Source organism: Leptopilina heterotoma, unplaced genomic scaffold (assembly GCF_015476425.1).
Source record: "Leptopilina heterotoma isolate Lh14 unplaced genomic scaffold, ASM1547642v1 Lhet_76, whole genome shotgun sequence".
Classification (NCBI taxonomy): Eukaryota; Metazoa; Arthropoda; class Insecta; order Hymenoptera; family Figitidae; genus Leptopilina; species Leptopilina heterotoma.
Genome location: NW_025111175.1, coordinates 1052547 through 1069840, shown reverse-complemented (window position 1 = coordinate 1069840; position 17294 = coordinate 1052547). Strand labels below are relative to the sequence as shown.

Below are 17294 nucleotides of genomic sequence, written 5' to 3'. Positions count from 1 at the left end.
ATTACGAGTACTCAATGCCTGTCATGTTATTATTCTGAATAAATAAGTAAAATAATTTAATTAAATGAAATAAATAACTATTATTATTTAATTATTTTAAAAAATCGAAAGAAATAAATTTTCACACAAAAGGAAGAAATAGACAAAAAATAACAATCTAAATATAAATTTAATAAAGAACATCAATTAAAATCAACGCGATTCAACAATTATAAATTTTTATAAACAAATAACAGTTTTAAAAAATGTGTAAAAAAAAAGATCAATTAAAATCAACGTCATTCAATTATCAACTTAACAAAAAAAATAATTAAAAATGACAAATAAAATGAATATAAAAAGAAGACCAATTAAAATTAATTATTAATTTAAAAAAAGGGTAAAAAAATATAATAGAAACTCAATTAGAAAAAAATTAATCACATATTTTGTATATGTACATATGTAATTTTTGATTTTAATAATAATTTTCATTTTCTACAAATGAAATCAAATTCTAATGAATGATAAGAGCAGACAATGATTAGAATATAGAAATTAAAATAATAATAATAATAATTATTATTATTTTTTTTTTTGAAATTATTATTAGATTATACAAAATATATTTGCAAAAGAAAATTAAAAATAACAATTCAAATGCATTTAAAAAGAAGATCAATTAAAATGAACAGAAATTATATAGTTTTTAATTTGACAGCAAAAACCAAATGGCAAAAAGTAGAATAGAAAATGAAATTAAAAATTAAAATTAACTACTCAAAAAAAAAAAAACATTTAAGGGCATTTGAACCATGATGACGTCACAGATTTAAAACTAATGCTTTGCACAAACTGTGACGTCATCAAGGTTCAAATCCCCTTAATCACATATTTTGTATTAGGTACCATGTCATTTTTTATTTTAATAATCAATTTCATTTTCTAAAAAAAATGCAATCAAGTTCTAATGAAGTGATAAAAAAAGCAAAGAATGATTAGAATATAAAAATTAAAATTATTATTAGCTATTATTAGATTATAAAAAACAAATTTTGATTAAATGAAAACTATATTAAAAAAAAAATTAAAATAAATTTAAAAGAAGATTAAATTTAAATCAACAGAAATTAATGATTAATTTACCAAAAAAATCCAAAGCGTCAAAAAAATAGAATAGAAAATTAAATTAGAAATTAATAATAAAGTATTTTAAAAAATGTATTTAAAAAATGTATTTAAAAAATGTATTTAAAAAATGTATTTAAAAAAATTTATTAAAAAAAATTTATTTAAAAAAAAATTTATATAAATACATATTTTATTTGTAATGTAATTTTTCATTTTTAATCATTTTCACTTCCTAGCAATGAAATCAAATTTCTAATGAAGTGATAAAAGCAAACAAACGATTAGAATACAAAAATTATGATGTAATTTCAAAAACGAAAGTTTTCATTAGCATTTGTTGCTAATTAGAAGAAATAATTCATTTGGTATGCCCGACAGAATTTTGCAAGATAAATTTGCAACTGATAAATGTGTCACTGACCGAGAGTACTTTCAACTTGAGAATTACTAATTTAATTAGAAAACAAGAGAAACAATGTCACTATTATCAAAGGGATCATTATTTGATTCATTATATCGGATATACTTAATTATTCGAATTTTAGAAAAAATGTTCAATTATTAAAGAATTTGAAAAAAAATCAGTTAATACAGTAAATACCCTGTTGTAGTAGTAATAATAATTATATGTCGCACGTTTCAATTTCCTCAATGCACTAATGTTCGATAATTAAGTTTTATTACAGAGGATTTTTATTTTATTGTCTCTTTTTTTGTTCAAATAATTTTCTCTCAATGAACTTTGATTTTTAATTCTTTATATGCTACATCAATAATTCGACATAAATATTAATATAAAAAACGTTTCTTTTTCATTTTTATTTGAATTTTTCTTATATTCATCATTTTGATAAATTGTTTCCTGATTGTCTTTAAAAGTTCAATATTGTTAAAATGATTTTCATTGAGTAATTAGCTAAGAAAAAAAAAATCTTGAATTCATTAGTATGGCAACTTATGTAAACATTTTTCGATATTACTATGAATTAAAATTAAAATTCTGTATGGCATTCATAAGATTCAAAATTTTTGTAAAGTCAGATAATAAGTTTTTTCAGAGAGAATAAAAAACGTTTAATTACATTTTTATTAGTGGTAATTTATTCTAATTCCTTTTTAATATGTGTGCTCTGAATTGTTAATAAAATATTTTTACATTTTTAAATTTGTCGTATTTCTTAGTTCCATCAAAAAAAAAATTATAAAAAGTGCATTTTAATATTAAAGTACATTTATAATCATTTTTTATTGACTGCAAATCGAAATTTTAATATGAAATGAAGTTACTCAAATTATTAAAAATAATAATTAATATTATAATTATAATTAAATTAATTATTACCTATAAATATAATAATTTATAATATATGTGTAATTAATTATATTTATTAATTAATAGTTTTCGTAATTATTTTAGTACTAAAGAATTAATAAATAATTTATTAATTATAATTATCTATTAGTAACTAATTTTCAATAAAAGACAGTTAATGAAAAAAATATATTAATTAATAAATAAATAAATATAATTATAATAATAGCTTTTATCACATTAATAAAATTAAAGAATGAAAGAAATTAATTAACAATACAATTAAAGAAATAATTAAATTAATCCAACTAAAAAAATTTGTAGAATAGAAATATTGCACATCAGTTGAGTGACTTCGCCAACGCAATTAATGTAACACGCAATAAAAAGGAATTTTGTTCACGCGAAGAAATAATTATTCTTCCAAGAATATAAGATCAAGTTCACGAATTTAATATACAAAGCATATCAATATAATTTTTTTAAAGAAAATTTTAATCAAATTTCGTTTGTATTTTGTAACTGAAAAAAGAAAAGTTAAAAATAATTAAAATTATTTCTTTTTGAAAAATTAGGACTAAATAATTTTTTCGACGCTAACTTCAGAGACTTTAATTGACAATTAAAAGAAAATTATTAAAAAGAAAATTAAGTAAAAAGAATGACGAGCGGAAATTTGTAATGTTAATTTGTAAACATTATATTTTTCTCAATTAAATGAAGAAAATAAATACTAGACAAAAATGTCACGTTTGCAATGAGAATTTTTTTTGGTACTAAAGTTCATTATTGAAAAAAAGGAACTTCATTTATAACGTCGTATATTTAAATCTTAACGTAATCAAGCTACTATTGTTATAAACAATGATGTAAGAGTATTTAATTCATTGCAGCACGAAATTTGCATTGATTGATAATAATCAATTTAGTTCAGAGTAGAACGTCAGTCGATTATTAATAAGAACAGTAAACTTTAGTTCGTTCAACTATTAAATTATTATACTCTCTAAATTAAAAATTTATACTCTCTAAATTTAAATTAGTTAAAAATAACTAATTTAACAGTAAAAAGTCAATCTTTGTGTAATTATATTTTACATTCAAATAGTAATATTTTACCAATAATTAAATAGTTAATAATAACTAATAAAATATGAAGATATAATAAATCATATAACAGGAATGATAATAATAATAATAATAAAAAAAAATAATAATAATTAAAATAATAAAATAATAATAAAAAAAATAATAATAATAATTAAAATACTAAAAAAATAATAATAAAAATAATAGTAATAATTAAATACGATTAACAATAAAAAATTAATAATGAATTTTAATAAAAAGATCAAAAAAATATTTAATAGAGTATTTAATTTGTAATATAGTTTTATTTTAACAGTTGTTTGATTTTCATTAATTACTTCAATTAGGTATATAAATATTTACATTTTTTATTCGCAAAAAAAAGTGAAACTGCAATAACCAGTTAAGATAAAAAAAATGTTAATTATATCTAGGTTTATATAGAATGAAAAAAAAGAACATAAAAACACAGCTTTTGTTGAAAATTGGACCTACGCTATTATATCGTAAGGCAATTATTATTACCTATACAATGTTACACTTTATGAATGGCATGTGAGTAAAGAAATATTCAGTGGACCATAAAAATCCAATACACTCTTGTACACTACCACTTTTAACAAAGGCAATTATAAAAAAGAAAAAATTATTTTTTTTACAACTGTTATTTGGTATTTTTTTTTCTTCCTTTCAATTCTTATAAAACTGTTATATGGGTTTATTTTGAGGAAGTATTGCTTTCTTGTTATTATTAATACTCTTCAAATTTGAATTAGTAAAATGTAAAATTTTTTTTATTAATTTGAATTAATGACCGACTTTTTACTTTTGTTTTAGTAAATTTTATTAAATTAATAGTCATTTCTACTAATTTATTACTAACATTTACTAATTCGAAAAGAAAAAGTCAGATACTAATTTAATTTAGTAAACAATTTCACAAATTTAAATTTAGAGAGTTTAGTAATTATTATTATTAATAAAAAAATAATTATAAATAATAGATGGAAAAAAAGCTTTACCTGAAACAGGCAAAAATTTCATATTAGCTAAATTTTTAGTCGATTCAGTTAAAACTTTCGCATTAGTAAAAAATGTACTAAAAAGATTAGTAATTAAATTTTCTATATGCGTTTATAATATTTTTATTTACTTTATATTTTTTTATTATACTTTTATTGTTTATTTTAATTACTTTTTATTTCTAACTTATAATCATTAGACACAATTGTGGCAAGATAGGATAAAAAACTACATAGTTATAACTTTTAACATTTAACTATAACTCTAAATTACAAAAAAAGTTATTATCCTTATATTTTTATTGTATAAAAACTATTGTTTATTTATAATAATAATAATATATTATTTTTAATGTAGTATTAATATAATACTATTATTACTATTACTACTATACTACTACTATTATTATTTTTACTATTATCATTATATTATTATTTTTACTACTATCATTATATTATTTATTTTACTATTTTTACTATAAATATTGTATATTAAAATTAAAAAAAATATGAATAAAATAAGATACTTGTTGCAATTTATGTCGTTTATACCGAAAGTAAAAAATAATTACCAAGTAAATAAAAAAGGAACTAACTCATAAAACGAAAACAATTAAAAAATAAATACTACATGTGTATGATTATAAAGAGCAAAAATGCAATTTTTCTGCAAAAGAGATGAACAACATACATCAGAAAATAATAATTTAAAAGATAATAAAAAGTAAGAGAAAAATAAAAAAAAATGTGTATATTTAATATTTACCGGCTCCAGAAGGCTGAAAAAGGGTTTCATCCGTACAAAATAGCCTTGGAGGGAATAGTAGCAAAACTTAAAAAAGAAGAGAATCTGCCCGCTGAAATTCTTTTGTTGCACGACTTTTCCTCTCTCTCTCTCTCTCACTCTCTCTGAATTTTCAAAGACACTCTTTCACTCTATCCTTCTATATTATTTCACTTTCTTTTTTCAATCTCAAAATACTATCTGTGTTTCTTTCTACATACAGAAACACAATATAATATTCCTCACTCACTTTTTTAAAAAAATATTATTCGCGTGCCTCTGCGGCGAACGGCGGCTCGAGTTCGACTGTCGACCTTACGAACCGCAAGGGAGTACACGACCACGTGGTTTGTTTCACTCACTGCAAATCACCACCGATACAAACACTCACAAACACACGTTTATGCATAAAACTTGCAATTTTTCATGTATTCGTATTCTTCATTCCAGAACACTTGTCCGATTGCATTTGGGATTTGAAGGAATAAAAAAAGTCAAAGAAGATGAAGAATAAGAAGGACGTATTTGTTGAGAAGAAATATATATATATGTATGTGAGAGTGTAGATACGGCACTGGTCCAGAGATGCAGAAATCACGGCTGTTTTACTGTAAACAACCGCGGCAACCGGTTAATAATCAAAAAATCAACGATTGACTCTCGAGGTCGACGACAATCGATCCCATCATTTACAAACTACCTGCTTTTACTTTGGTTTTTAATGTGGGAAAAAGGGAAGGAATAACGAAATTCCAATCTTTTTTCACTAAGATTCACTGATATTATGCGTTGTTTGTTGTACTAGTAGTTATACCAGTAGTTATACTAGTGGTTGTATTAATATTTCTGTATTTTTACTATTTGTTTACTATTTACTATTTAGTAGAGAACTTGTTATACTATTTACGGTTACAGGGTTGCCTTAGGTCAGGGAATTCAGGAAAAAGTCAGGGATTTTTAGTAAAAGTAAATTCAAGGAAAAATCAGGGAAAATAAAATCGGTCAGGGAAATCAGGGAAAAGTCAGAGATTTTTAGTAAAAGTACTGGAAAAAATTGAATTTTTAAAATTCATGAGAAAACTCTGAATTTTGATGTTTTTTTTGTTTGCCTCGTAAACTATAAAATAACCACGAATTTTTAATACAAAACCTTCAATTTTTTCTATAACTTAAAATAATTTCTGTTCAAATAACTTAATTTTTCAAGAACTATCATAAAATTATTACTTATCAATTATTTAATAAATCATTTTTACAATTTTCATAAATACTAGATTGATAGAAGAATTTTAGTTAAAAGTACTTGAAAAAAATTGAATTTTGAAAAGCGGTTACAAATGATTCCAGAAATTCAATTATTTTCAATAGTTATAAAAATTCTTCGCAGAATTTCAATTATATGTTCAAAGTTTTTTTTAAAATTCTCATCAAAATTTCAATTATCTTTATAAATAATAAAATACTTCTCCAAAATTCAATTATTTTTAAAAATTTTAATAAAATTCTTGGCAAAATTTCACAGGAATTCAATTATTTAAAATACAAAATTTCATAAAATTTTTAGAAAAATATTAATTATTTAAAAAGATTTTTATAAAATTCATCGTAAGAATTCAATTATTTAAAAAAAAATTTAACAAAGTTCTTTTCAAAAATTCAATTATTTTTATAAATAATAAAATTCTTCACCGAAATTCAATTATTTTTATAAACTTGAATAAAATTCGTTGCAAGAATTTAATTATTTATATAAATAATAAAATTCTTCACCGAAATTCAATTATTTTTATAAAATTGAATAAAATTCGTTGAAAGAATTAAATTATTTTCAAAAGTAATAAAATTCTTCGCAAAAATTCAATTATTTTTAAAAAATTTAATAAAATTCTTATCAAAATTTCAATTATCTTTAAAAATAGTAAAATACTTCTTCGAAATTCAATTATTTTTAAAAATTTTAATAAAATTCTTGGCAAAATTTCACAGAAATTCAATTATTTAAAATACAAAATTTCATAAAATTTTTAGAAAAATATTAATTATTTAAAAAGATTTTTATAAAATTCATCGTAAGAATTCAATTATTTAAAAAAAAATTTAACAAAGTTCTTTTCAAAAATTCAATTATTTTTATAAATAATAAAATTCTTCACCGAAATTCAATTATTTTTATAAACTTGAATAAAATTCGATGCAAGAATTTAATTATTTGTATAAAATAAATAATTTAATTCTTCACGGAAATTCAATTATTTTTATAAAATTGAATAAAACTCGTTGGAAGAATTAAATTATTTTCAAAAGTAATAAAATTCTTTTTCGAAATTCAATTATTTTAGAAAAATTTGTCGATAAAATTCTTTATGAGAATTCAATTTTAACAATCATATAATTTATTCAATAAATTATTTATTTTTTAATTTAAATAATTGAATTCTTCTAGAATTTTCTAATAAAAATTGATTTAAAAATGAATTACGGAATAATTGATTTATTATTTATGAAAATAATTGAATTCTTGCAACGAATTTTATTAAATTTTTTTTTAAATAATTGAATTTTTTTGAAAAATTTTACTACTTGTAAAAATAATTGAATTCTTGTGAAGGATTGTATTAGGATTTTTGTAAATAATTAACTTTTTTTTGAAAAATTTTATGGTAATTTAAATTATTGCGAAACATGAAGAAGGCGATCACTTCGAGTCGAAGACTCGGAGTGATCGCCTTTTTCATGTTTTGTAATAATATTCTTATAAGTTGTTGAATTAAAAAAAGGTTTGAATTTTAATGTTTTGAAGAATTTTAATTCCTACGGAAAAATAATAATGATTAAATATTTATTTAAAAAAGAAGTTATTGATGTTTTTGAATAATTTTACTTTTGAAGAAATTTGTAAATAAACGTTATAGAACATTTGTTTGAGTATCTAATAATTTTTAGAGTGAATCAGAATATTCTTTAGGGTCAGGGAAAAAGTGAAAATTTTGTATGGAAATCAGGGAAAATAACCCCTTTAGAATATTTTCAAAAATATACTTAGAACTCTAAAAATATTTTCAGATGTAACTCTTGAACTACTTCAAAAACTCAAAGAATTCAAATGTTTTAGAGATTTAAACAGTGTTCATAAAACTTCCAAAACTTCAAAAACTGTATAGGTAAATGTATTAAGCAGTGACATTTTCGTCCCTAAAACTTCTTTTTTCTAGAAATAAAAGCATTATAATTATCTCAAGCATACATACATATATGCAACAAGAGAAGAAGAGATGAGATGATGAAAGATTATATCAAAGAATACGTAATTTATTGTTTTCATAAGTAACCCACACGTTACATATCATTATGCACTCGAGCATTATTTATGCTTTAAAATCGCTTTATACCGCATGAGTCTGCATAAAAATACACACAAAACTCATTAAACTTTTGAGCTCGCTTTTGAGAAATATTTTTTACCTAAAAGAAAAATCTACAATCGAGATAATAATAGCCAATCTTATTTTGTGCGAACGATCATTTTAGCAATAAATTATCACCTTTATTTATTAATGTTCCTCTATAATATATCATTTAGAAATTGTTCCTTCCACAAGATATTCATATTAGCTCAGCAGTTCTAAAGTTCAATCAGTAAAAAGTCTTCTACTTTTGAAGTTCATCTTAGATTCTCATCTCAATTCCATCCTAATTATTAAATTCCAACTAAATTCGTAAATTTATTTCGTAAAGTTTTGCTATATTGAGGCAATGTTATCAATGTTGCTCAATTGCAAGTTCAGATGCTGTTGGGGTTATAATCTGATGCTAAAGAAAAAATTTACCATGCTGAACAGATCCGATTTAGGAAAAGAATCCAGCCTCAAGCAATCGGTCTATTTTTACTACAGTATCATAGTATTTAATTCAGACAACAAATTTTTTTCCTGGTACCATTTTTATCAGTGTATTGCAACATAAAACTTTGATTATCGCACCCACATGGTTCAACTTCAGAATAAATAAGTAGTTTTTGTAGATTCAGCGCAAGTGGTATGATTCTCTGAATACTACCTACACGGAAAAAAATGGTTTGATTCCGATAACCAAACTGTTGACTACTGCTGACTACATAAAAGTTGTCACTGAAAGTCATCTATTGTTGACTAGTTTAATTCTTTAATTTTATTAAAAGATAGTAGAAAATAGTATAAAATAAGTAACAATAAAGGAACGTACTAAAAAATGTTCTTAATTTTTCAAATGATATAGAAGAGTACCTGTATAATTGGACACGGTAAACCAGCATCGCGTCCTTCTTTATTAATATGATCGTCGTATAATCACTTCCGTCGAATTCGTATTGCGAAACGTTATCGTTGGCATTGTACAACTCACAATTCGTTATCAAGGAATAGAAAATATTTTATATCGATTTGAGAAAAGCCTGTTAAGTTGTTGTTGTTGTTATTCATTCCAAGAGCCGATTGAACTCCAACAATTGTTTGGAACTACAAAATTAAATTTACCAACTAAGTATTACTAAAAAACACCATCGACACTTTTGAACTGAACTAATGTTTGTAACACTGCGTCAGTTATAATATCAAAAAATTTATTCTACATTAATTCAAAGAAATTCGATGAAGATTTTTATGTCCCTAAAGTTAGCGTCAAAAAGTCATCATCAAAATGTCGTTAATTTCACTTCTTTCATTCACCTAAACAGTTAAAAAAAACACACAGAGCACTAAAAACTTTGTAAGAATTCTTTGCATCTTTTCGGTTCTGCAAAAAAAGAATCCTATCGATGCGAACTTCAGGGACTTCAACTTTTTGTGAATAAGATTAATAAAAATTGAAGAAGATCTAAAAAATAGAAAAGGATTCGAGACCTAACTCATAAATTCTTCAAGTCAAACAAACAGTATTGTACTGTTAAACGATTAATGCTAAACATACAAAAGTCAAATAAACAGATTTCTTCTGAAACCCAACAAAATCTCTCTTTTTTTTCTCGTATCTATACAAGACATTTTTTTCAGAACTGCTACTTAATATATACCTTATGCCTTAAAAAAAGCATTCGTGAATCTAAAAATACCACGAGTACCACACTTATATAAAAGAAGGAGAAAAAAACCATAAACTCGTCAGACAAGTGGGCATAGAGTCAAGCCACAATTGTTATTATTCTTGGAAAACGTATTATCGTTTTTGTTCACCATAAACGATTATTATTTCTATTAAATAGTTTTAGTATGAAAGACTCTCTCAAAATGTATAGCTATGGCTGTTGTAATATTAAATTTCAGCTTTAAAAAAAAAGAATGAAGGTAAAAGACCATAAACACTAAAGTGTTAACCGGCATATTAACGCTTTTTTCGAATTCACGCAATATATTTATCTGCACGTTATGGAGAAAATGAAATTATATACATCTATTCATATATATAGAGATGTAAAAAAAAAGGAAATATTGAGTATTGCATTACGTGTATTGAAGGCAGAAAGCAAGAGTAAAATGATATGCAATCGTTCACGAGGCAAGTATGTATCCACACTGACAACACAATATTAAAAAAAAAAAGTGTAAAAACTGAAGACAACATCATTTAAAATTTTAATCACGCTTTAGTGTAAAATAATTTATGGAGTGTAAAAATTTTCTTCAAGAAAAAAAAAGAATTAAAGATCTTATTTTTTCGGTAAACAGTCGCTACCGAAAAATAAATAGGTAATTCATTCGGAAATTGCCTTTTAGTGGAAAAGAATTTTAATATACATGTAATAAAACATATTATTATTAATTAATAATAATGTAATACACATATTAATAATAAAAAAAAAATAAAAAAATAAAGATAACAATAACAATGAAAATAATAATGGGAGCCAGGACCCGTATATATGTTAAAATAAAAATACTAATAAATATAATGATAATAATAATTAAATTTAATAAAAAACAAACAAAAATAATATTTAAATTAAATTAACCAAAAGAACAATTTAAAAAAATATGAAAATACATTTAAAAAATGTATTTGATTCAAATAACCGATTACTTGTGTATTATCAAATAAATATTTAGTTGAAACAAATAATTTTTATTTTTAATCAATTAAATTGCATTTGAAATAATAATTTCAGTGAAGCAAATTTAATTTAATTGATTTACATAAAATTTATTTGGATTTAAGTAAATATTTATTTAATAATAGAAAAGTAATTGATTTTAATAAAATAACATTTTTTTTCAGTGTTGAGCTATTAAATGTTTGTGTATAAAAATTAACAAAAAGTAATTAATAATTAGATCAAAATTATAAAGTATAAAATCTGAAAGTTCTTAAAAATAAAATAAAATAATAATGTAATTAATAAAATTGACAAATAAATAAATAAAAATAGTAATTATTTATATTATACAATCAGAAACAAATTTTGCACATTTTAGTTGAATTAATCAACCATAAGAATCAAATAAACAGCAAATTTTTAAAATTCAATGGAAAAATTTTAATTAAATAATATTTTCTAATTAATTAGTAAATTTACGATTTAAATAAAAATTCAAATTAGATTTAAATCTAAAATTACACTTTTCTAGAACAATAAAAACTGCGATGTAACAATAGAAATTTTTATTTATAAATATTGTAACATTCAGAAAAATGGTAAAATTCGACGTTTACAAAAAAAAAAAATTAATAATATTAAAAATGTAGGTTTAAAGTTTTTAATTTAGAGATAAATTTTCCGTTTTTTTTACATGTTGAAAATTCTCTTCGATTAAAAAAGCATGAAAAAACTGACAAATGATTCGTCAATAACATGCATTATAAAAAGTCAGGTTCAATGTCAAACTATTACGACAAGGATTACCAGCAAAAAAACGTAATAAACAATTTAAACAGTTATTTTGCAATTACATATTACACTGCACTGAACCCAGAGGCAAATTAAGGATTAAAAATCCAAAAAGAAAATGCTGAGTCAATTTTTTCACAAAATGGTAGACAGGAAAAATATTTCATACATAATTTTTTTTTAAATCTCGTCTAAACAGTTTTTTTTTCTTCTTCCTCTTCTCTTTCGATATATCATCATTTCAATTTCAATTTCACCATAAATTCAAATTTGAAATCAAATAAATTCAAATTTGAACTGATATTAACAATATTTCGTATTTTATACAACAAATAATATTTCAATCATTTTTTTAGCGACGAAATACCTACAAAATTTAATAATATTCGACAATATTCCACAAATACAAATTGAAAAAAAAAATTGTTTAACTTCCTGTTTCTTTGCTAAAATTAATTTTCCTTTAGTTACAATTTTACAAATATTATGCGATTGTTTATTAAAATAGAAATAATCACTTATAAATATATTTCACACACTTATCTTTCAGAAATCACTTTAATAATCGATATTAAATATACAGTATTAATAAACCAATTAAAATTAATTATATTAATTAATAAAAAGTGATTTCAAAAATCATGACAATTCCAATGAATCGAAATTATAAATAAAAAACATAAAACTTCGATTTTAATGTAAAAAAGAAATCCAAATTCATTGATAAAAATTGTAAATATTTTTTTGGATTCAATTGCACTAAATTAAAAATGTTCTACAAAAACTTCTTCTTTTTTTTTAATGAAAAAAAAAGGAATTTTCGAGAAAAGTGTTTTCAAAAAAAAAGGTAAAAAGCAAACCTAGGGTAAAATATGGAAATTTTTACACTAGAGGTAAAAATTTCCAAGATTGTAAATTACTTAATAAAAAAAAAAATATTATGCCTTGTACAAAATGTACAAAAATTTCAGTCTCATCTTTAAAAATTCTTTCTCCTATAATTATTTTCTTTTCTCCTCCCAATTTTCTCTTCTTCAATTAATTTTCAAATACGAACGAATTCGTTTTGATTCGTATTTACCCTTTGACATGGTGATATGGTAAAAATCGTAAATTGTTGGAAAATAACCATTATAATTACTCGTACAATCGACAGCATAATGTATCATTTGCTTGAGAATAAGCATTGGCGATTCATTATTTATTTCCTTGATTTTTATTGATGTTCGATCAATGGAAATATATAAAATAATACCATTTTCACGACGTCTCGTTGCATTTATTGCAGTTTGTATTAGTCCATTACTTATCAATGAACAACCACTGAGAGTGAGTATTTTTAAATTATTCGCGTTACGAATAATTCCAGTTAATGATTCGTCGGTAATATTCGAACAATTTCTACAATCCATTACTTCTAATTGCGATATTATGCCAAAATATTTACCACTTATATTACTTATTCCTCCTAATGCTAAATAAGTTAAATTTGGTAATGTTTTTAAACGTCTCGTTCCCTCGTCCGTTACACTTTGACAACCTGTTCAAAAAAAGAGAAAAAATTCATTAATTAATTGATTTTTTAATGAATTTTTTGAAAAATATTTAAAAATAATTAAGTTTTTAAAAAATTTTCAATTACAAATATGAAAATTCATGATTTTTGGAAAATTCTAATGATAAGTCAACAAAGGAAATGTTTTCAGTTTTAATTTACTTTTTTTTTTAAGCAAATTGATTTTCAAAAAATTGAGATAAAAATTCTAAGAATTAGTTTTTGGAAAATACTTTTTTGTGAAGAGAATTAAATTTCCAAAAATGATGGTAAAAAATTCTAGGAAATAGGTTTTTTAAAATATATTATAATTTTTTGAAGCAAATTTGAATTAATTTTTATTTTCAATTAAATATTAAATTCCAAAAAGAAAACTTACCACTGAAGTTGAGGAAAGTAAGTTTTTTACAATACGCTGATAAATTGTAGAGAAATTCATCATTCACATTGTCGTTCAATTCGATATTTAATTTCTCAATATTTTTCAATTGATAAACTGACAATGACCACAAAAGATTATTTGACGAAAACGACATCGTGATTCCCAAATTTTTAATTGGAGAATCAGCGGAGAAATTTAATCGGTCACCGGCTGTTAAACCGCTCGAGCAAAATGTATGCAACTTTGTGGATTTTTGCAAAACCTAAAAACAAGAATAAAAAAATATAGTTATTGTCAAAAAATTATAATTAAAAATTAAAAAATTAAAAAACAATATTCCATTCCATTCTAAGAATCACAAAAAAAATTGTATCAGGCACTGCAACAAATAGTAAAATAATTTTTTAAAAACCGTTAAATATCAAAAAAAGAAAAATTAAATACTCACATCTAACAATGGATTGAGTTCAATATGACCGCAATTTTCCATAATTATTTCCTCGAGTGATTCAAGTGGTAAATGCTCGATAAAATCATCGCCAATAATACTGTCAATGAAGAATAATTTTAAATTCTTCATCAATGATAGTAAATAGAATAGCATTTCATCGGTGAGAATCATTGATTGATGTGCATAGCCAAATTTCATTAATTGTGGCGCATAATATTTTATGCATTTTATTAATTCATTCATTTTATCATTGTCCGTATTAAATGGATATGTTAAAAATAGTGTATCAATTTTATTGCAACTTTCCAAAACATCGCATAGAAATTTTACACTTATTTCCTGTTGTATTCCAATTGGAAATTGACGACTTAAATCAATCGATGTTATGTAACGTGACAATCGCATTAAAATTTTTCTCGTTGTATTGTAATCACGAAATAAACCACACGGTAAATTCCATGATTTGTGATTTAATGAGAGTTTTCTAAATTGATAATGACACCATGCTTTCTCACACAATTCTTTCCATCTCTTGCAAACTGTAATAATTCAAAATATTGTAATAAAAATATTATAACAAAAATACAATAATAATATTTTTTAATTCGATAAAATTTTTATTTCACTGTAAAATAAAAAGTTAATTTCAAGTTTTCCATAAACATTTTTTGACTATTTTTATTTGAATAAATAAATAATATTTGTCAATAAAAAAATGCTTATTATTAGCGTAATTTTTCAATTTTTAGACTTTAGGTTTTATAAAGTCATTAAACAAGTTTTCAGACAGAAAATAGTTACAGTAAATATTAAATTAGAATAAAAAATAATCACTAAATAAATAGAAAAATAAATAACAAAATTTGATCTTTAAAAATTGAATAAAAGTGAATAAAAAATACTAAACATTGTTAATAAAAATGAAATAATCTTTTGCTTTCTTAATTATTAGAATTTAGGTTCTTTGGACAATTATCAAAATCGTTAATAAAAATTAACTAATTTTATCATTTTCCAAATTTTTAGACTTTAGGTTTTTTTTAAATAGAGAATAATTAAAAGAATAAAAATTGATTAATTAAATAAAAAAATACATTACAGAATAAAAAAGTAATTAAAAAATTGAGTAAAAAATAAACAATAGTTAACAAAAATAAAATAATAGTTCCTAACAAAGCAAAACTAATTTACTCACTTTCTTAATTTTTAGACTTAAACTATAGGTTTTTTTTTAGACAAATAGAAAATAATTAAAAGAATAAAAATTAATTAACTAAATAAAAAAGTAATTAAAAAATTGAGTAAAAAATAAATAACAATAGTTAGGAAAAATAAAATAATAGTTCGTAATAAAGCAAAAATAATTTTCTCACTTTCTCAATTTTTAGACTTTAGGCTCTTTGAACAAATACACAAAAATAATTAAAATAAAAAAAATCATTAAATAAATAAAAAAGTAAATAAAATCCAAAAAAATTGAAAAATTGAAACAAGCTGAGTATAAATATTGTAATTAAATAATTAGACAAAATAATAGAATTTAAAAATACAAAAAGTTTTCAAATCCACAAAATCAATAAACAAATAAATAAAATTCGGATTTTAATACGATTGTAAACTTAGATTAATTTTTTAAACATTTACCTTCCTCTGCATTGAGTTTATCATCAACTGTCAAATATTCAAAAATATGAATAAGACAGTAATCATTTAATATTTTAATATTTTTTGAATCCACAGCTGTCACCTCATCACAATGGGACTCCATTTCCTAAAATTAAAAATACAATATTATTGCATTAAACAATCAACAAATGTAAAAGAAATTTTTTTAAACTTTTCTTTTTTTAGAAAATATTTTCACATTGAAAGTGAACACTAACACTGAAAGTTATACTCGATGTTTGTCATAACCTTTTTTTAATTACTCCCCCATAGAGTGAAGTCAGCCTGAGAATAATGCAGCCAGACCTTTTATTCCTTTGTCAAGGAAATAAAAAGGTAAAAGTCACAAGTTTCAGGTAAAATTTTGAAATAAATATATATTTTTTCCTGAGAAAGTCATCCACTACAAAAACTTTTTGCTTGTATCAATTGAAGGGAAATTGTAAAATTTGAACTGAAATAGAAAAAATATTTCTGAATTAAAATAAATGAAAAATAGATGAATTACAATTATTTCTATTTTCTTTGAATACTTACCGTATTATTTACATTTTGTAATAGATAATTATTTTTACAAACTATTTACACACTCACAACACTCTTGACGCGACACCGTCCATGATCGCAATGATGATCATGGTTGGGAAACGTGTGTGAAATTTTGAAAATGAAAATTATAGCAATAAAATTTTTTTTTCTATTATATTTTCTATCAAGTTTAATAAAATACCAAAGTGGTTCTAGAGTTAAAATAATAAATAATTCATCGTGTAAAATCGTTTGAAATATTTTTTAAAAAAAACTTTAATTTAAAAAAATATTTATCGAAAACGAAAATTTTTGTTTAAATTTTAAAAGGGGGAACTGCCCAATCCTGACTCGTCAGGAGCGGGGATTAAATTTAAATCACCCGATTCATAAACACCGGGGAAATTTTGTAATAATTTTTGGAGAAATTAATTATTTTCTATTTGTTAATAAATTTTTGGTTGGTGAAAATAAGAAAAGAAAAAATTTTGTTGAATTTTGAGGGAAAAATTGAGAAATGGTACAATTTTTCGGGCAAAA

At 22.3% G+C, this 17294-nt stretch overlaps 2 protein-coding genes across 4 annotated transcripts in view; both read right to left on the bottom strand.

Annotated features, from left to right (window-relative positions):
- The window catches only part of LOC122510811 (ATP-binding cassette sub-family A member 13), a 69288-nt gene extending 63652 nt beyond the window's left edge, over positions 1-5636 (bottom strand). For both annotated transcript variants that reach the window (XM_043625715.1, XM_043625716.1), the window contains exon 1: positions 5300-5636. The gene's annotated coding sequence lies outside the window, so the exon portion shown is untranslated. The remainder of the gene's footprint in view (positions 1-5299) is intronic.
- Positions 5637-12921: 7285 nt separating this feature from the next.
- LOC122510822 lies at positions 12922-16854 on the bottom strand. Of its 2 annotated transcripts, none has more exons than XM_043625733.1 (6): positions 16764-16854; positions 16445-16680; positions 16206-16332; positions 14559-15100; positions 14108-14372; positions 12922-13713 (listed from the first exon to the last, which is right to left on the bottom strand). In XM_043625733.1, exons 3-6 carry the CDS (start codon positions 16327-16329, stop codon positions 13208-13210), a joined length of 1437 nt encoding a protein of 478 aa, XP_043481668.1. In that variant the 5' UTR covers positions 16330-16332; positions 16445-16680; positions 16764-16854; the 3' UTR covers positions 12922-13207. The 2 variants fall into 2 exon arrangements, with proteins under 2 accessions (XP_043481668.1, XP_043481667.1); XM_043625732.1 differs by having other exon boundaries at positions 16476-16680.
- Positions 16855-17294: the final 440 nt, after the last annotated feature.